Here is a 20,822-nt window from a genome sequence, read left to right on the forward strand (position 1 = left end):
CCAGGATGTAGTGGCTTTGCAACTGGAGGCTTTTAGAATTCCAGCATGACATTTCTGCTTCCCTGTTGCTTGTGCATTTTGTGTTCTCTTGCCCCCAGAATGGTTTCAGTGTCCTTTCCAGGTTGCAACCACCAGTGAAAATATTTTAAAATAGTTTCTAATGGAAACTAATAGGGACGCGGTGGCTCAGTGGGTTAGGACGCTGAGCTTGTCGATCAGATGGTCGGCAGTTTGGCGGGTCGAATCCCGAGTGCCGCGTAACAGAGTGAGCGCCTGTTACTCGTCCCAGCTTCTGCCAACCTAGCAGTTTGAAAGCACGTAAAAATGCAAGTAGAAAAATAGGGACCACTACGGTGGGAAGGTAACAGCGTTCCGTGCGCCTTTGGCATCCAGTCATGCCGGCCACATGACCACGGAGACGTCCTCGGACAAGCGCTGGCTCTTCGGCTTTGAAACGGAGATGAGCACCGGCCCCTAGAGTCGGAAACGACTAGCACACATGTGCGGGGGAACCTTTACCTTTACCTTTAATGGAAACTAAGAAGTTTGGATATATATATTTTTAAAAGAAGAAAACAAATGTTCATCTAAGCATGAAAAGATGTTGAATTCAGTCTGGGAACAATGCTCGAACAGACAAACGCTGCCATCAGTGGTGCCCCATCTTTGAACACCTTTATCAGCAAGAAGCCTAGTATTTGAAGTGGAAATTATTAAAATGACTATCACTTCTGGGACAAGTCAATTATCCCAAAGTCTTAAGCAATTTGTACACTTGCATTTTGTATTTTGATGGATATATAAATTCTTTAAAAGACTTTAAAAATATACTGCGCAAAGAACTCTAATTGGTAGTCTACATAGGAATATAAGATATTGCAAGCAAAATTAATGGGGAGAGAGGGGAAAAAATTTTTTCCCAGTCACTTACCACAGTGTTTATCTGACAGTTACTTACAGTCCCTAAGAAACTTCTGCAGCCATGAGGAAACAATGAGAAAAAATAATTATTAGCATTGTTTTCTCCACTTTGCATAATGTACGTAATTGTTCCACTAGGCAAATTACTTGTCTAGAAGAAAAGAATCAAGGATTCAGTAAATACTTGTTATACTTTGAAAGCTGTGCTGGGTGATTATATGATGGGTATCCTATGATGCATGTTAATTTTGATATTTCAATAGAAGCCTACTGGAAGTTGGAAAATAACTCTTCTCCATCATATAAGATTTGGCTAAATTTGTTTCGTAGCAGAAGAGAGAAGAAAATGGATTGGACTAAGAATGCCAAGAATGCCAAAGTTTCATCTTTGTAGTGGATCAATGGACAAGTTCCTCTTCATGCTTTGTTGCTATATTTTGCTGTATGTTGGATTAAATAGAGTAGGGCTCTTCCACCTTAGTGCATAAACTGAAGTATTGCCTTGCCTTTAGTATCAGACAGACAGATAGATAGATAGATAGATAGATAGATAGATAGATAGATAGATAGATAGATAGATAGAGTCAGAATCCATTTATATCATATTCATAAATGGAATGGTAGATAGATAGATAGATAGATAGATATAGATATAGTTATATAGATATATATAGATATATAGATTAGATATAGTTATTGATATTTACCATATAAAAAAATTAAATTGATGCATTTGATGTTGCTAGTGCTTCTCACAATTATGATTGTTTGATGGGATTTTAGCTGGCAAATAATTTTGATTTTACAGCCTCTTTGAGAGGGTCTTGGGGGACACCAAGGATCCTAGGACTACATTTTAAGCAACCTTAAAATTATTTTAAGGTTATTTGTTTGTTTGCTAGCTTATTTATGAGACTTATAGGGCTGCCTTATCTCTGGGTGGCTCACACCAACAATGATAAAAACTTAAAAGAAACGTTAGTGTTCTCTACTGCTAGAGGAAAATTGAAATTGGATTTAGGGAGGAGTGGCTATTTTCCCACTTACAAGAACACCTCAGTTTGTCAATGTCCTGGACATTGCAAGACCTGAATGCTCAGATCTGTTAGTGGTCCTTCTTACAGAGTTGGTTGCCCTTAGACCTCTTAATCTTGCTGGAACTTTCGCTTTTATCCCTTCGATATGTCTTATTTTGTGTTTATTGCTGAAGCTGCAGCAGCAGCTGAAAAATCCAATAAGACTGGTTGTGCCCTGGCTAATTGAAGCATCCTCCTTTGTCAGCTGCTCAGCTCAAATAATGTCAAGTACAAAGTAGTATCCATCAGCATTTTGTGTATCTCCAAAATCCCATTAGTAGTAGAAGGAACTGGAAGTTTCTTTTGGCAGGAAAAAAAATAAGGGGAGAGTGGAGGAATAAAAAACAAAAGGAAGGGGGAGGACTTCCATCATTTGTTTATTAACATATCACATTAAGAGCTATGGTATCTATCTTTGAATTACTCTTTTTCCACAACATTTTTCCCCCTTAATCAGGTTGGCATTTTATATTCAGATGTATTTGTTACAAGGGGAAATCTGCTGATTTGAGAATGGGGCAAGGGGGTGGGGGTCTTGGTATAATTTAAGGGGGAAATCAGCTAGGGCAATACTTTTTGTTTTTTTCTCCCAAGTCCTTTTGCTGGGTCTATGACAGCTGTGTAGAATTTTAAACGGCAGCAGCAACAATAGAAATTCTGTGGTTCCATTGATATGCAGCAGACAAATTGCTATCAGAATAATAGTAGTAGTTAGATGGAGGGATGATAAATACTTTCCTTATATTTTCTTACAGTTGCATTATAGGATGTATACAGTAAGAACAGAATTGACTGAAATATTACTCTCCATTAATTATATGGAGATGCCATCTAAGTCTTCTTGTGGGCCAGTGTGACGCAATGGGAAATACTGGTTTTAAATTAGGCTGTATTTACTGTCTGATTTTAGACCTCATCCGGAGAGTTCTGAAATTAGTTGTTTTTAATTTGCCTGAAGAAAGAGACACCTTATTCCACTGTAAGGAAATCAAGAAATGGAGTGGACATTTTCTTCCTAGAGCCAACAGGCTCTCTATATGTGGATGTTCCAAGTTCTAAGAACACTGACCAGGCTGACATGAATTTGGGGAACTGATGTGGCAAAAGTTACTGAATTGGGATACACTGTATTAAACCATGAAATATTGTCTATGCTGAACTACTGTCACATGATATTTAATCTGATATTAGAAATCGGATCACCATGCTCATACATTTAGGTAATGAGTTTATGATACAAGTCAGTCTACTGAAAAGCATTGATTGGACCTCATTAGGTGTTATAATATGATTGACAAAGAGAGACTGAATAACACTCAGTATGTATGTGCGCGCAGGTACTTGTGCCTGGCTCTGTGTGTGCGTGTGTTATGTGTGTGTGCACACACATGTGCCTATGTGTGTGCTTACTACACACACAAACACACACACACACACACACACACACACACACACACACCCTTCAAGTCAGTTTTTCACTCCTCACACCCTTCAAGTCAGTTTTTCACTCCTGGCAACTGCCTGGACAATCCTTGCAATTTTCTTGACAAAGACCTGGTGATATGTTCTTGCCTCCTTCCTAAGGTTGAGAGAGAGAGAGAGAGCGCAACTGGCCCAAACTCACCGAGCCAACTTAGTTCCTGGGGAGAGACTAGAACTCACAATTTCCCAGTTTTTAATCAGATGCCTTTACCACTACACCAATTGGCTCTCAAATAATACCAGATAGATAGATAAATAAATAGATAGATAGATAGATAGATAGATAGATAGATAGATAGATAGATAGATAGATTGATAGATAGATAGATAGATAGATAGATAGGTAGAATTTAGATTCAGTCTTTTTCAGTGAAAGAACACGAGAAGATTTAGTTATTATCCAAATTTCAAGTTTTTCTTCTATGTAGACATTTTCCTCACTTCTACATTTCTTCTTTGACAATGAATGCTGAGTCATCCCAACAGAATTGCCTTAGCGTAAGGGCAACTGCTAGTTATATTTATGAAATATCAACGATGCTCAGGACATTTAAATGGAAAAACATCTAAGGTAAAAGAACTGCGTACCGGTTTTATAGAGGTATGCTGGCAAATTATGGCATTGCTTGAGAGACAGTTTAATTGTTCATCTGAGCTTACCCTATGCTCCTCCTCATGGAGAAATTTCTATGAAGGACAATGTGAAATAGGTAATACCTCTCCATGGAAGGATGGTCTACATATTGCTGGGTAGGGCTGTTTAATTGCATGGCTGGAAGGATTTGTTGCAATTCTTTCCTTCAACTTTACTCTCACACTCTGTTATGTAATTTTAAAGTCATCTCTGCTTCTTACAACCTATTATTACTTATCATTAATGGGAAGAATATGCAAGAGCAAAGAGGAAATATGCATTTTCTTGGGAATCTTGTAATTGAAAATGGATTATGCAGAGAGAAAAGGCGGCTGTCTTTGCCACTATGCAATTAGGGACAAGAAAGGGGAAGGGCATAGAGGAATTTCTAACAATCCCAGGTTCCAAGAGAGTTCGCTCCCTCCCTCCCATAGCTTTGCCCACCTTCCTTTCCACCTGCTTGTTCATCACAAATGTTCCATACAAACCAGTTATGATGAACTACTGTATTGTAAACTCCTGTTTCAAACTTCAGGCAGCCTTGCTGCTACAGCTGTCGTATATGCTAAAACACTGAGAATTTTTCCTAGCTCCAGCTGGCTCCTTAGGAACTGGGCCAGGGGCCTCATCAGTATGTAAATACATGCAGATTTGCTTTTATCATACACACCTCCTCTTCACGGTGGAAGAAGACTAGCAGTCTATAATATGGTGACTAGGAAATATTAGAAAACAAGAAGGCTTTTCCCCTTCTTCTCACTGTTGCATGGTTCCCTGTTAACATTTTTTGGCTTTTGATCAGCCATCAAATCAACAGATCAACGAGGAAAAAATGGCTGGAGGTTCTGGTAGGTTTGAGGAGTTGATAGGAGCTTCACTTCCCTCTTTCCTGTAATTCCTCTGCCCGTCAGTCATTTGTTGTTAGGGACTGCTCCTGATTGCTCCCCATGCTCCTTATTTGGCTGATGGAGAAAGTGAATTAAGGTCTTGGTACATGACAACTGAAGTCAAAAGTCAACTAAGCCCTGCATTTGCTTCTAAAGAACAGAAAGAATACGAGATTTTAGAACACAGACTGTTCAATTGCAAGCCAGATTTTTCTGCTCACTGTCTCCCAGATGGGATGCTGGATGATCAGATCTTCCACCGTTCTCCTGTTTGTTCAAGCAGCCATGGAGAGACCCCAACTTAGCATTACAGGAATAAGGGGTCCTTGGTGCTCTCTGAGCTTGGTTGTTTTTCTTGCAAACGTTTCATTACCCAATGAATGAGTTGGGTAATGACTATCCAGCCATTACATGACTACCCATGGCTAGTCAATCAAAAAACAACCAAGCTCAGAGAGCACCAAGGAGCCCTCATTTCAACCCTGAGCTACAAATATTCTCCTGTATTGATTGCATGGATATCTAACCATTTCTCTTTATGCTGTTGTAATTTTCTAAATCACCCCAATAAAGCTGCTATGAAAAAAAAATCACCTTCATATAAGTATTTTTTCCCCCAACAAACTACAAAAACCCTTGTAGAATTTATTTCTGGAATATTTTGCCTAAGCCTTGCATTCAGCCTTAGGAGATGAATAAAATCCATAATGATGCTATTCAGACTGCATTATCCAAATGATGCCTACAATATAGCAAAGGCCCTGGAGGGAAAAGTGCAGTCGTGATCATGGAGGCTCAGCACATTTATTGTCCTTCATGGAAGGGCCCCTTTTTGTGATACTTAGGCTAACAACTTGAGATTCCTATTAGCAGAAGCTCATAGGTTCATTGCTGACCATCATCATCATTTATCCATTTATTCATCTCTAGAAATTCATGTTGAAAGCAGTTGTATTGCACAATGCTATCCCAGGCTTCTTTAGCTGTAGCAACAGACTGTTCTTCAAATGCTAGCATTTGACTAATAAATCACAGTAAATATTTTTTGTTTTGTGATATTCTTGGAAGATTCAAGATTAGTATTATTTTTTTAATGGGCAGCCTTGGGTCACTATTGTGTGATGGTACCCAACCTCTGAAAATTTACCAGGCTAACCAAGAGAAAAATGATACGGTAGTCACTAATCAGCAAATTTCCAATGAACATTAGTATTGCTGCTTATGTTGTAGCCCACACACAACTAAATGCTAAATCAAAAAATTAAGTTTGTGAAACTGTTCATGTATACACGAACCAAAAATTCTCATCAAAGTTTTACAAAGAAACTTTTGCTCAGGTTCTGGTTACTCACTAAAATACAGAGTTCTACTCTAAGAAATTTGGGATTCATAGAAGTCTCTCCCGGTGGAATTATTTGCATGTTTGTAAGTGCTTAGAACTGGAAGGTGTGAGGCTGATGCCTAAAGAATTGGTTAGTTTTTATATATAGACTTCTATTAAGTTCTATATAAGTGCTGATGCTGATATTTAATGCTTTCATTTCATTTCAAAGAAATATTTACACATTTTGAGAGCAAGAATTCTGGCTCATAGCTTAGATTATAGCTTTCTTGGAAATTCACATAAAGCAATATGGGGGCAGACAGAATGAGCAACAGAGAGAAAGTAGTTTAATTGTCTTGAAAAGTATAGTTCCTTTCATTGTATGTAGTTTGGATGGCGTCCGTCATTGGAGTCATTGGCTTTAACACCTGAACCACCAATGAGGTGCAAAGACTTTAATAATATAAAGTTTCATAACATAACCCGTTGGGCAATCCCGATTGATGACAGAAGGAATATGTATATATAAAATAGTGAGTGAACATGTTAAATATGTAGCACACATATTTGCATTGTTGTTGCTGTATTATTATTATTGTTGTTGTTGTTTTGTTGTTGTTGTTGTTATTACATTTATTCCCATTTGATGATAGTCTTTTCAACAGGAAGAAAGCAGGAAGAAATAATCCTACAAACCAAGAACAAGGACATTTTATAGCTTGAGAGCTATATCTCTTGGGTTTCAGAGCATAACATGAAAAAGCATTCAGTTTTGAGAGTGTTTGCTTTCAGTGCAGCCAATAGAAGTGACAGACCTAATGCCTCAGGTGTCTTGAGGGAGACTTTTTGGGTACAATATGACAGAGCCTTGGCCTATCCTCCTCATCCCCAGCCCTTCAGCCTTGCTGTATGCATGACTGGCATCGAGCTTGACATCATCACATGGCAATCTTAGGCAGCTGCCAAGATCTCCTCATCAAGTTTGTTTCTGACAGTGTCCAGGATTTCAGCTGACTCAGGGATGCCTGGAAGAAAGGAATAAACTACAAGGAGGAGTGCCCAGCATGGTTGGTATAAGATTTCCAGTGTAAGAACTCTCACAGCTCGAGCAGAGCAGAAACTGCCCAGGCACCCAACATGGCACAGCTAGATCAGGATCTTTCTTACTGACTAGAATGAAGCTATTTGAAGCATATGGTTCTGTAAATATGGAGCAAAACACATTTTTTCTCCTGCCTTTCCCATGGTTGAATTGTTATTTGGCCCAACATGTTCAGTCTTGGAGTTAGGTAACTCTTGTTGACATAACCATAGTTTCTACTCGGAATAGAAATGTTTGGGAATTAATGTTTCCCCAAAGTAATCTCCCCCAATCCAGAAATTGCACTGTCTCGCTTACCCTAGCTTAGTATTTTGCTGAAGGCCATGCAAATACTTCTTGGTAAGTATATGTGCAACTGTTTTTTTAATCCATTAGTATTAAGTACCCCTAAATATCAGTGCTTATGTGCAGCAATAGTCCATAAATGGAAAGATAGATGAGACCTAAGTAGTTGCCTCTGACTGGATTAATCATAAAATGGTCAGAGGTGGTTACAACTAGGTTACTTCCAAATGTAGTCCCAAAATAAGCCATGTTGCAAGACAGTTAATTGCCATTTCTTTACCAACATCCAAAGTTGTCCTGACTTTTATGTCCCTGATTATATTTTTGTGGCACTCCTTCAGACTATGGGAACTGGATAGCCGTAGGTAGAGGAAAGAGACAATGGGAATCAAATGAAAGTGCTATGTACACTTGGAAAAGTTTTGTGAGAGGGAAAAATATCAGCAAACACAGAGGTTGCTTAATGCATCAGCCTGTACTCCATCTGATCGGTATCTCTGGGATCATGTGATTTTACAAGCTTAGAGATGATATAATATTTAGGTCAGAATTTGAAGTTCTAATTGCTAATAGGCCCTTTTAGCTCGAGGTTCTTTGAGTTTTGGCAGATTCTGTGCCTGAGTTTGCCTAAGTGAAGAGTAGCATGCTTTATTCCCCTTTCATTATGGAGTACTTCTTTCCTCATATTCCTTAGTGGAAGGTCTCATAAAACATCAACACCTACAGCACTGGCCTCTCACTGACTCATCATTACCTCAAGTCCTTAAATAATTTCAGAATTCATTCAACCACTTCTGGTGGAATTGCTCAAAAATAAGACAGGCAGGATGTGTTGTAAAATTCCATCTGTTGTAACAATCATAGGGGTTTGTACTAACAGGCTAGTTTCCAAATCACAGAGCATAGTTTTATATGAAAACCAGTACAAATGTAATAGCCCTTGGTATAAACTTGATCGTGTAGATTTTGTCAAATATAAATAAACTTACAAAGTGTTATGAAGTACAGAAAACTATCAAAAAGCTATACTGGACCTTAGTTACGTTGAAGAAGCCTTTATTATCTGTATTACAAAAGAAAGAAGCAGAAGTTGGCACAGCAGATTATCATGATGCCATCTGTGCAGTGATATTAAGATGCAAATGCTTTGGTTATGGACTTGCATCCCCACATTTGATTCATGCATGTAAGTTATATCTGTATGATGACATCCATGTGCTTTTTGTCATCCTCCCACTTGCTCACCAAGTGCAGATTCTTTGGTACAAATTTACAGGGGTTGAATGAGAAGTAATATGTCCAATAGTATAAGTGACCAACAGATGCAGTATTAACATGCTAGAAGCCTTGGCATGTCCTTTTCTTTTTTTAATTCTTTTATTCAGTATTATCTGATACTTGGAAAATGCCTGGACAAATCCCTGCAGTTTTCATGGCATGGTTTTAAGAAGTGGTTTGTCATTGCCTTCTTCTTAGGATTGAGAAAAAGTGACTAGCCCAAAGTCACCCAGCTGGCTTCATACCCAAGGTGGAACTAGAATTCATAATTTCCTGGTTTCTAGCCTGATGCCTTAACCACTATACAAAACTGGTTCTTGACGTGCCCTTTAGCATCTGTTATTTCACTTCAGGAAGTTGCTGTGACAACACATTCATGTTATTGTTCATGAAATCAAAGCTTTCAGCGAATACACATCAGTGTAGTGTGCCATGATTCAATTTTTGACTATTGAAAGTCTTCTTCCAACTGAAATGTACCACTTAGTGCAGGTTGTTTATGGTGAAAACCAGGAACAGCTGATTTTCTGTGATCAAGGTCAAATGGATTTTCTTGAACCTGGCACTACTATCATCTCAGAACACTACACTGCAACACAGGGGACTGGAGGCTAAAACACAAAAGGAACGGTTGCTGGAATTGGGAATGTCTAGTCTAATGAAGAGAAGGACGAGGAGTGAGCCAGCCACACTGAGGTGAAAGAGAGAGGTTTCCAAGCTGAGCCATGCTGGCTCAGGAATTCTGGGAGTTGAAGTCCTTGAGTCATAAAAGAGCCAAGGTTGCCTACCCTGCACTAGAAAAGGACATTAAAATTATTTACAAGGTTACTTCTTTAGGAACTAAACTTTTAGAATCTAAAACAGCTAATTCAAAAGAGCCAACAGGAAAGAACCTCACATTTTTCATCTGCTCCTGTCTTTTGGAAGGTAAAATTAGATAACAAAATAATCTATTTCCTATGTTAACATCTCTGCAATGAAATCAATAAAGGTAACAGGAAAGAAATGAGAAACATTTTTCTCAATGTAATATGTCTAATTTAGCTGATGCTAGGAAAAAATAGTATCTTTTGTACACTCTTGAAAACTATTTTGAATCTATAACCATCTATTACAACTAAACCACTTTAAATTAAACAATTCTTAAGAATGAAATATTCTTAATTTGGACTTTACTTTTACTGTTTGGACTGTTGTGTGTTTTGAAAAATAGATTATTTAGAATCTAGTTATGTTGCACTTCAGTCTTTAAATAATTAACCTAGTATATACATAACAATATATGATGTTTTCCATGGTGAGCTTAACATCAATAACATTTATTAAAAAGGCTAAAATAATTTCTTTTTGGTATTATCTGTACATTAAAATTTTGTTTAGTCACAACCTTTCACTTTTCACATTCTGGACAACCTGTGGTCATGTATCCTAGCAAAGGATGTTACATATGTGCATAAGTGTAGTCGGTAGCATATGCCTTTTTAAAAATATCAAACATGCAAAGAAACAAAAATAAGTCTAAAATATCTGTATTACATCCAGAAATGCCAACTTTGCAACCAATATTTCTCATCCATAACTATGGCACCCTAAGGATACCTGCATACATGCAAATGCTTCTCTGGGATGAGTAACGCAGCAGTGAATGCTTTTTCCTTCCAGTAACAGATTGCTGGGAAATACCAAACATGGCCTTGAGAATTCCAATGTTTGTTATAATTTTTTCTGGATGTGGTTGGAAAGAGGCTGTTTGGTGCCAGAGACCACTGCCACGAGGAACACAGCTCTGGGTCAGGGTTCGGAGCAGCTCCGGGTGGGGGCTCAGCAGGCAACTGCAGGGAGGGGAATCCCCACAGCGGCTGTGGGGAGGGGAATCTGTGCGGCATGTGGCTCTGAGCCACAGGGGCAGGGGTGCAAAGGACGGGCAGCGACACCGTAGCAAGACACCGGCATCGCTCCCAGTGACAGCACCTCTGAGTTCCGGCACCTTTTTTTTTTTTTTAGAAAAAAAGCACTGGTTGTGGGCATCTGTTGGACTCAGAAGAAGAGGTGGAAAGGATTATCTTGGGGTTCTTTAGCACTATTTAGCTTGCCAATTGTTGGCAGAAGTGCAGTAAATGGTGGTAATATATGAAGAAGTAAATACAAGTAACAAAAGAGCTCATTTGAAAGATTATTTTCCTAATTCATTTATTAAAATAGTCCAAATTTAGTTATAAAGGTGAAGGCATTAGTTTTCATTTAACCCTCATATCTTCCCCAAGATTTGCTGGCCAAAGATAGTAAGCAGGTAAAATGTGTGTTTTACAAAACTGCAATACGAACTGGGGTGCCTATAGGTGTGACTGGTTGGTAGGAGCAAGATACGTGATCTTTCTGGAGAAGGTAAATTAGAAAGAAGTGGTACTATTACTGTTACAGGAAAACATTGGCACTCAAATCCGTACAGAACATGTTTTAGCTACTCTTTTCTATAGCGACTTAACTAAAATATGCATAAAATGCCTCCATGTCTTACCCTTTGAATGTGTGTTTCATTTTAAAGTCTTTTTCTGAACTTGGTCTTTTCCTTGACTGATCCCCTTTGCACCTGGTTTGAAAGAATGAGTATGCTGGTAATTCTCCTGAACTGTGTCACTTTGGGCATGTTCCACCCTTGTGAAGACATGGGCTGTGACTCTCCACGCTGCAAGATTCTCCAGGTAAAATTTGTTTTATCTTTATGCCAGTTTGTCAAAGTGTAATACAAGAAAGAGGCCTTAGCTTAGTGGGAAAAGAAGCCCATGTTTTGACTGCAACAGGCTTCCAGTTCAATCTCTAACATCTCTAGCTTTCTTTTTCTTTTGTTTAAAGGACCAACTAGGACTCTACACGGACCTACCCTTGAAAGGTATCCAGAAGCTTCAATTGGTCCAAAATACAGTGGCCTGCATGGTTTTGTGCAGGCCTAATTGTGCACATATCTCATTTCTCCTCCTGGCTGGCAATTTGTTTCTGGGCCCAATTCAAGGTGCTGTTTGTCACCTCCAAAGTCTTACATGGCTTGGAACCAGGTTATTTAGAGGACCCTCTTTCCCAGTCACATCTACCTCACCAACCAGAGGGAGAGCAGGGAGGCAGGAAATGTTATAGATCCCCTCTCCTAATGACCTAGCAGGATGAAAAAGTAAGGCCTTCTCCGTGGTGGTTCCCTACCTATGGAACATCATCTCTGAGGAGATAAAATTGCCCCCCACTTTGACACTATTTTGCAAGTCCCTGGGGATTTACCACAGGGAACACAGAGTTGGATGGAGCCCATCAAAATTTGACTGATTGTTGTCATCAGGTGTGTGTGTGTTGGGGGGGTGTTATTGCTTTTTATATTGGGTTTTTATCTTTGTAAGCTACTGGGAGTCACTGAAAGTGAGTTGGGAGGTCATATAATTTTTCACAAATAAAAAAATAAGGAACATGATATGCAAGTCTGAGTCAGAATAGCTCTCATGGCAAATGTTTTCACCTGATTTAAGACCTTATATCCCATGTCCTACATTCCATGGATGTAGGGAAGTTCTTTTAGATGCAATTCTCTCTCTGGTCTGTTTGCCATATGGGTAAAGAACCAAGATGGATTTCTTACCCATCATTCTTGAGCTATCCATATGCATAGTTTTCCTAACATATATCCAAGGAAAGCAGTAAATGTTAAATTTACTGCAGAAACTAGCAGAAATTAGAAAACTGAGTGCCAAACATTTATTTGGGATGGGGAACTCACCTCAAATCCAAACATTATTCAGTGTGGGAGATCTACCAAGAACTGAAATTTGGATCTAAAGAGGAAGCAAAGCCACCAATTTCCACTGTTAAAATATAGGGGAGTTGTTTTTGACACAAAGTGGGGCAAACAATCTGTCAGATGAGGGTAATTTATAGTCTAGTTTGTTCATATCTTGGCTTCTTACCTAAATAAATCTGATGGTGATTGGAGACTCATAACCAAGCTGAAAAGGCTTTCTTCACTCACTTTGGCACTGGAGCTGAGGAAATGTCCAGATATAATATAGCTGTGCATTTTCAACTCACTTCTTTTCTGGGGATGAAATAATTTCCTTCTTTTACACTTAGAAATGTGGGAAGTGTTGTCTTCAGGAGCATATAAAATTGTGATGGAAGATGGCCTTAAAACAGATTGGGTCAGATTTCTTGAAAAATGAACTGCCACTACCTCAGATTTTTTTCACAGATCCTGCTTCTTTATCTTCCAGAGTTTTGATGATTTTATCTTTGCCTTCTTTGCGGTGGAAATGATAATCAAGATGATTGCCTTGGGGATTTTTGGGAAGAAGTGCTACCTGGGAGACACGTGGAATCGTCTGGATTTTTTTATAGTTATAGCTGGGTAAGTCAGAAATTAATTCTCAAACAAAAAGCAACTTTCTGCTGAAAACAGCTGAGAAATAGATTATCGTGTTCATATTTCTTAGTTATTACATTAGCTAAACAGAATAAATGTAGAAAGTTTTAGCATAATATTGTGCCTAGCACAAATTGTATAGAGTTTCAATTGCTTAGTTCTACTTTTTAACATTTCAAGCTTTACTCTGGCAACCTTTCTCTCCCAGGGCCCTTCCAGATGTGTTGGGAACTGCAATTCCCAGAGTGCAACCAATGGTAGCCTTGGCTGAAAATTCTCAGCACTGCAATCCTCATACACGCCAATTATGCCATACGTACAAAGAGCGAAAATGCAACAGAGGCCTATTATTTATTTTTCCCCATTCAGAATTACATGATAGATGTCAGCGAACATTTCCACGGCATTTGGAGTACTTTCTTTCAGCTACTGAAAGACATTAAAGGCACTATAAATAATCGCATTGGAGATTTATGGAGTGTTTTATAAATCCCAGCCAAGAGTTGCTATGTTAATGTTATTTCTTGTGTGCAAAGTTGGAATTTTCCGGGGCTCCTGCACCAGCGGCCTCAGAGTCATTCTCTTCTCCTTTTGATGCAAAAGGCTCAGGAGATGCTGATATGGACATGGGGAGGTGGAAGATGGAAGAGGAGGGTATTGTTAGGAAAATTCGGAGACCTCTAACTTTGTAGCAGATTAGTTTCCTTCTGTGCGATACTCATATACTTCTCCAAAAGTATTTTCTTACCTGCAAAGAGTATTAATGAAAAGATGGTGTTCTTATGCACGGCACATGTTCTTTTCCTCCTGTAATGATCCACATATCTCGGGGGGGGGGGGGGAAACAACCTTGGCAAACTGGAGAGGCAGATGTATTAGGAGACATAGAGAGTCATAAAGTCTGGTTGTCCAGTTTAGCCCTACTTGTTTAAGAGTAAAAGGATCAGGCAGGAGCCCATGTTTGTTAGCTCCGTGGCAGACTTTGTGTGCCATGTTTGGAGCTGCTTTCCAAAAGTGGATGGACCAGACCCATTCTGACAAGGAATGAATGGAATGCTTTAAGCAGCATTTAAGCAGTTTTACTCCTTAAAATATCCAAGCCCTCCAAATGGGGGGGGGGGGAGAGAGAAGGAAGACTAGAGTTTTGGCCTCACAACTCAGAATGAGGAACAAAGAAGAAGTCCTAGTGGATCTTATATTTTTTTTATGCCTGGCACAGGAGGTGGTCAGGTCTCCTAGGACAGGACTTTTAAAAGGTCTCATTCATCTAATCAGTTGCAGTTCATCATTACTGCTCCTTTTGGTTATTGTAGAGGATTTTCCAATGTTTACTTAGGAAAGGATATTTTTTGGTGATTGAGTACTTGATTTACCAATATAAAGTGTCAGAGCATGCACAATCTTATTGTGCTGAGGTAACCTAGGAGTAAATACAGTAAATAGTGGTTTGTATTAAATGGTGATTTATATTACACTATCTACAATATACACTAGAAACAAAATACATACACATGGTAATACAGCAAACTCCAATATATAGCAATTACAGCAAGAAACGGATGAGAGAGAACAGAGTAGCAAAAGCCTTCCCTTTTATACTCAGGCTCTTAAAGAGATACAGACATCTGCTGAGTCATTCCTATCATTGCATCATCCATTTTACATTACATAAGCTGGTTAGCATTTAAATCATTATCCTGACATAAAGCTCCAAATGGAAATGATGTCAAAGAAACAGTGGAAGATAACATTTATATGGAATTTTCTGTGGTGAGTTGTCCTGTGGCAAGTTGGCTGCTTTGAAATGGCAATGTCGAATTGGCCATGGTGATATGGCTGTGGTGAAATGGGCACAGTGACTTGTCCCATTCCGGAATAAGGATTTTAGGCAAAAGTGTGACAGTAGCAACAGATGTCCCCAATACCTCTCTGTCCCCACTGTGCCCCTTGCAGCCAGCAAGCAGGCAGTATGAATGCAGTTCCTTGCCATCTTCCATGGGCCTCCTTGCTTCCCATGGCACTCACAGTGTTAACATTTGCAGACAGCAGCAATCAAGGAAGGCCACTGTGAAGGCTGACAGCCACAAACCCCACTTTCCTTTGTTCCCTGCCAGCCTATGTGTTGCTTTCCATACTGTAAGGCCTCTGCAGCTTTGGGCGGACATAGCTGGCATCCTCCTCAAGCATTTGCTCCGGCTCCAGAAATATGGGTAGTCTCAGTTTCATGCCGATTGTCCAAATGGATGAGGTTTCAGCGAGTTTGTTTAAAGCATGAAGGCTGCATTCCAAAAAGGGGATATTTCAGTCAAAATGTGCGTGATTGCCCTTTTGTTTTGAGGGAACGCGACCAAGTTTTTGCCTTTCATGAAGTGGTGTTTTTTTTCTTCTTCCAGAGGCACCTGGTTTAAATTAAAGTTTTTTTTCCCCTAGCACCCGAGAATCTCCTGGCTGAGGTTTCCAATCCACATGAAAAGTTTCTGGCCTTCAGCCAAGAGGGTTAAATTTCCTTGACACATAAAGGGCTTGGAGGCTCTCTCTCTCTCTCTCTCTCTCTCTCTCTCTCTCTCTCTCCACCTTCCTATTCACAAAGAATGGCTTGAATCTCTTAGACTTCTGCCCCTACACACGCACACACACCCACACACTTTTGTATATAATGAACTGGAATTTCCCGAAATAGACTAAAGCATGGGTGTCAAACTCACCACATCACGTGATGTGCCGTGACAAATCGCGACTTTTTTTGCATTGCCAGAGTTGGGGTGGGCACTGTCTCCATAAGATGCAACTGGCCCACGGGCTGGAAGTTTGACACCCCTGGACTAAAGGATTTGAGAAATAAACCACAATGGCCACATTTCTTTGGGTTAGGAAGTCAGCAGCAGAAGCCCATCATGCTGGTAGAAGCAATTTTTTAGAGGGATGATGGGTTCTTATAAGATCCTCCTGATGTTCATCAGCAGCAGCAGCACTTAACTTTTCTTTAATTTAAGCTATAGAGTTCAAAGCAGTGCACACACGTGTAGGAGGCACAGCATCATGGTTGCAAGGATTCCTGAGATGGTGTTCCCAAACCCTGCAACCACAGTTGTGTTTCATGTGGCAGGAAAGAAGAATTGTAAAATACATGGGGATGCAGTAATTGTATTAGGTGTAAATTGTTTTAATTTAAACAAAATGTTGGTTTTGGTATAAATAAAATGTTTTGTCACTTTTTTAAAATGCCTGGCTTGTCTTCGAACTGATGGTTGTGACCCATGGCCACCCCAGAGTTGTGCATCTTTCCTTTAGGGAGGAAGATTAAGTCAAATCAGACTTGCTTACAACCACATGGACTGAGGTGTGGGTCCGGGTGTAAAGAAGTCTCTGCTCAAACTTATAATCCATTGTAGTATATAAGGTCTAGTAGTAGCTTAGCCAGCTCCATTATTGCAGCTCTCTAACATCTGGAAGCTTTCTCTAACTTGATGCTGTCCAGAAGTATTGAAGCCATAGCCAGCCTGGCAGAAATACAGCTGGGATTCTGGGATTTGCTGTCTCCACAACCTGGAGGCTACCAGGTTGGAGAAGGCTGATGTATGATATAAAAATCTGCGTTGGGTTTGCTCCTGGCTGCGGATTTGAGGAAGCCCTTGGCAGGCAATTCAATCTCTATTATTTTTACTAGTTACAATGAACTTTGGATGGGATTTGCCAAGAAGGGGGAGTACATCAAGGTCAAGGAATAATCATAATTTAACTTTGAGATTATATAGATAATTATAGTCATGCAGGTTTCATCAATGGAATAGCAGAGAAGGTGGTCCAGCAGCAATGTTGGGAGCAGTGGTGAACTCTGATACCCGCTTGAGGATGCTTTTGGGGGGTCTCAAGCCTGCTCCTCAGAGTTTTGCTATAGGACTCAGTTAAACAAACATTTCCTGTTAGGTAAATGTGGATTTTGAACCCAGGACAGTCTTCTTAGTTGGCCAAGGGCTATTAGTGATCGCAGATAATCTGATCTTGCTTTTCCTACTCTTCCTAAGGACTCTGGATATTGCCATAAATCACAATATGGTAGAGTCCAAGTTTAAGACAATAATAATAATAATAATAATAATAATAATAATAATAATAATAATAATAATAATGTTGGAAGGGACCTTGGAGGTCATCTAGTCCAACTCCCTGCTAAGGCAGGAAACCCTATACCATTTCAGACAAATGGCTGTCCAGTCTCTTCTTAAAAACTTCCAGTGTTGGAGCATTCACCACTTCTGGAGGCAGGTTGTTCCACTGGTTAGTTGTTCTAACTGTCAGGAAGTTTCTCCTTAGTTCTAGGTTGCTTCTCTCCTTGACTAGTTTCCATCCATTGCTTCTTGTCCTGCTTTCAGGTGCTTTGGAGAATAGCTTGGCTCCCTCTTCTTTGTGGCAGCCTCTGAGATATTGGAACACTGCTATCATGTCACCCCTCACCCTTCTCTTCATTAAACTACACATACCCAATTCCAGCAACCGTTCCCTATATGTTTTAGCCTCCAGTCCCCCAATCATCTTTGTTGCTCTTCTCTGTACTCTTTCTAGAGTCTCGACATCTTTTTTACATCGTGGTGACCAAAACTGGATGCAGTATTCCAGGTGTGGCCTTACCAAGGCATTGTAAAGTGGTATTAGTACTTCACGTGATCTTGATTCTATCCCTCTGTTAATGCAGCCTAGCACTGTGTTGGCTTTTTTGGCAGTTGCAGCACACTTCTGGCTCATATTGAAGTGATTGTCTTCTAGGACTCCGAGATCTCTCTCACAGTTACTACTATCGAGCAAGGTACCACCTATACTATACCTGTGCATTTGATTTTTCCTGCCTAAATGCAGAACCTTACTTTTTTCACAATTGAATTTCATTTTGTTAGATAGTGCCCAGTGTTCGAGTCTGTCCAGATCCTCCTGTATCTTAATCCTATCTTCTGGAGTATTGGCTATTCCTGCCAGCTTGGTGTCATCTGCAAATTTGATGAGTTCCCCATCTATCCCCTCATCCAAATCGTTGATGAAGATGTTGAAGAGCACTGGGCCCAGAACAGAGCCCTGGGGCACCCTACTACACACTTCCTTTGATTCTTCTTTTATTAGTGTGTAAATTTATTCAAACTTAGTTAAATCCTTACATGCATAAAACGTGACTTTGACACCTGCATAATAACTGAAGTCCTTTTTACCTAAAGCTGATTGTCAAAGTGGAAGTATAAGAAAAAAAATGAACCCAAATCCCTAAATACATCTTACATTTGTTTATGAGTTTGTAAGTAGGTAGTTTATTCTTAGTACTTTTGAAAAAGATGATCCTAATGTGATGAACTATCAGTCCCAAATTACAGAGTTGGCTGTTCTGCAAAGTGAAATCCAAATTATCAGATAGACACCAGATCAAGGACAGCTATATTCTTGTCTCCTCCTTTTTTTTAAAGAGAGAGAGCTAACTCCACCTGTCTCATTTTAGAGCAGTGTTTTTCAAAGTTGTCAACTTTAAAATGTGTGGATTTCAAAAGCCTAGAATCCCCAGCCAGCTGGCTGAGGAATTCTGGGAGTTGAAGTCTGCACATCTTAAAGTCACCAAGGTTGAGAAACACTAGCATAAATAATGATTTATTTCCTTTTTTTTTGAGAAAGAAAACACCACATCTTCATGTTTTGGTATTAGCTCTTTGAGGTAGTCAGACCACCGGCACAACTATGCATACTAACTCTATATTATATGGTTAGATTAACAGAATCTTGCAAGACTGCAAATATTTCTCTTGTACTCTCCAGAAAACTAGGGACAGGCCCTTCTGAAACACTTCCCACACTCCTTTCCCTACTGTGAACTCAGTTACCTTTGACATGATGATTGTCTACCCTGTATCTCTTCCTCCTCTCTCCCAAGGTCATTCTCACAAACCATTACAGCTGGCTAAGAGATGGTCAGAATATCCACCAACAAACAAAAGTGCATTTTAACATCCCTTTAAAAAGAAAAATTGTTTGCTTAGCAGGGCAAAAACACTGATCAGAATTTGGGAAAGAATCTACTTCTGCTGAGCCCAAAGTAAATTAAACGGTAGTCATCAGAGATGATTCTTTATTTCAGGGCCAACTATTTGACACAAACAGAATGTGTGCAACAGAGCTATCAATTCAGTCTCACATTACCCCCAAGGGCTCAGTTATGACATCATGGTAACTATGAGAATCCTGTTTAACAATCCTGCATTATCCATGGGGGAACTCTGGGGAACGTAGAGCATCATTTTGTGCATCCAGATTCCTCTCTGCTATCTAGGCTGCATTGCCCCTTTTCTCACCAGCACGTTCTGAGAGTCGCGTGCAAAGAAGACAGCATGTAATTCTGAACATGTGTGAAGCTTGCTGAATTGAAACCTAGCCGAGGCTTCCCTCCTAGGCTTTTGCTTGGCCAATTTAGCACAGTCTAATAACATCTGCAGTGCTTTGTTCATGCCAGGCTTTGGGGGCCAGTTCAGATGTGTTGAAACTCCTTTTCCGAACATGTCTTTCAGAGGCCAGTCTGGAGAAGATCTTCCGTGAGCTGATCCTTGGTTTACACTGCAGAGGGATTTTAACTTGCAGTAGGAAAGAATATGCCACTTGGTAGCCATAGTTGAAAATTTTCAATGAGCAGCCAGTTAGTTAGGATAGAGAGCATGGTGATGTCTAGATACATGAGCAACATTGGAAAATGAAGTCAGGAGGGAATTTGGAGCAAGGGAAAAAAGACTGAAGCTTTCAGAGTTGTCATTATATCATATTGCTTAAGTGGCTTATTCCAGAAGTTAGAGATTTATTTATTTTTGCTTTGTTCTGCTTCAAATTGATTCTGTTTGGAACTATTTCCCCTTTCTCCATATATATGTTTAAAGGACTAAAAGCAATTCTCCCTCCTCCATTATCAAAGCAAAGAAATGTAAGGATAATTAGTCTGGAGTTCACACTCATTCATTCTGCCTTTGTTTTATGCAACATTTTTTTTTATCTAAGCAGTTATATCACAGACAGGCAATGTATTTTTCAATACACTGGTAGATTTAGGCATGCTTATTTATTTTATTTTTATCTGTCCAATTTATACGGCCACCCATCTCACCCAAAGTCATTCTGGGTGGCATACAATAAAACCAGCAATTAAAGCATTCTGCAGAACCAATTAAAGCAACAAATATAATATAGCAAAAATAAAATGCAGACATTTCCCTTAGTGCCATTTATCTCCCTCCCCTACCTAACTTTAATTTAAAAGAAAAAAAGAAACTCTTAGGAATGTGAGCTTGGAGGTGGTAGAGAAGATCCTGTAATGCCAGAGGGACAAATGGAGGTGGTTTCAGGGTGGTCCATATGGTTTTTGTGATGGGCTATGCCTCACTGTGGCAGATCATTTTTGGACCTGGTAGACATCCCCCA

At 39.6% G+C, this 20,822-nt stretch overlaps 1 protein-coding gene across 1 annotated transcript in view; it reads left to right on the forward strand.

Moving 5' to 3' along the window:
* The window catches only part of CACNA1G (calcium voltage-gated channel subunit alpha1 G), a gene marked incomplete at its 5' end in the record, with an annotated part of 425,627 nt that overhangs the window by 175,718 nt on the left and 229,087 nt on the right, over nt 1-20,822 (forward strand). Inside the window, 2 exons of the mRNA XM_083353918.1 lie at nt 11,580-11,691; nt 13,240-13,373. Of these exons, the coding sequence (XP_083210044.1) occupies nt 11,580-11,691; nt 13,240-13,373 (246 nt within the window). The remainder of the gene's footprint in view (nt 1-11,579; nt 11,692-13,239; nt 13,374-20,822) is intronic.

The sequence above is a fragment of the Vipera ursinii genome (genome assembly GCF_947247035.1).
Source record: "Vipera ursinii genome assembly, chromosome: 2".
Taxonomy (NCBI): Eukaryota; Metazoa; Chordata; class Lepidosauria; order Squamata; family Viperidae; genus Vipera; species Vipera ursinii.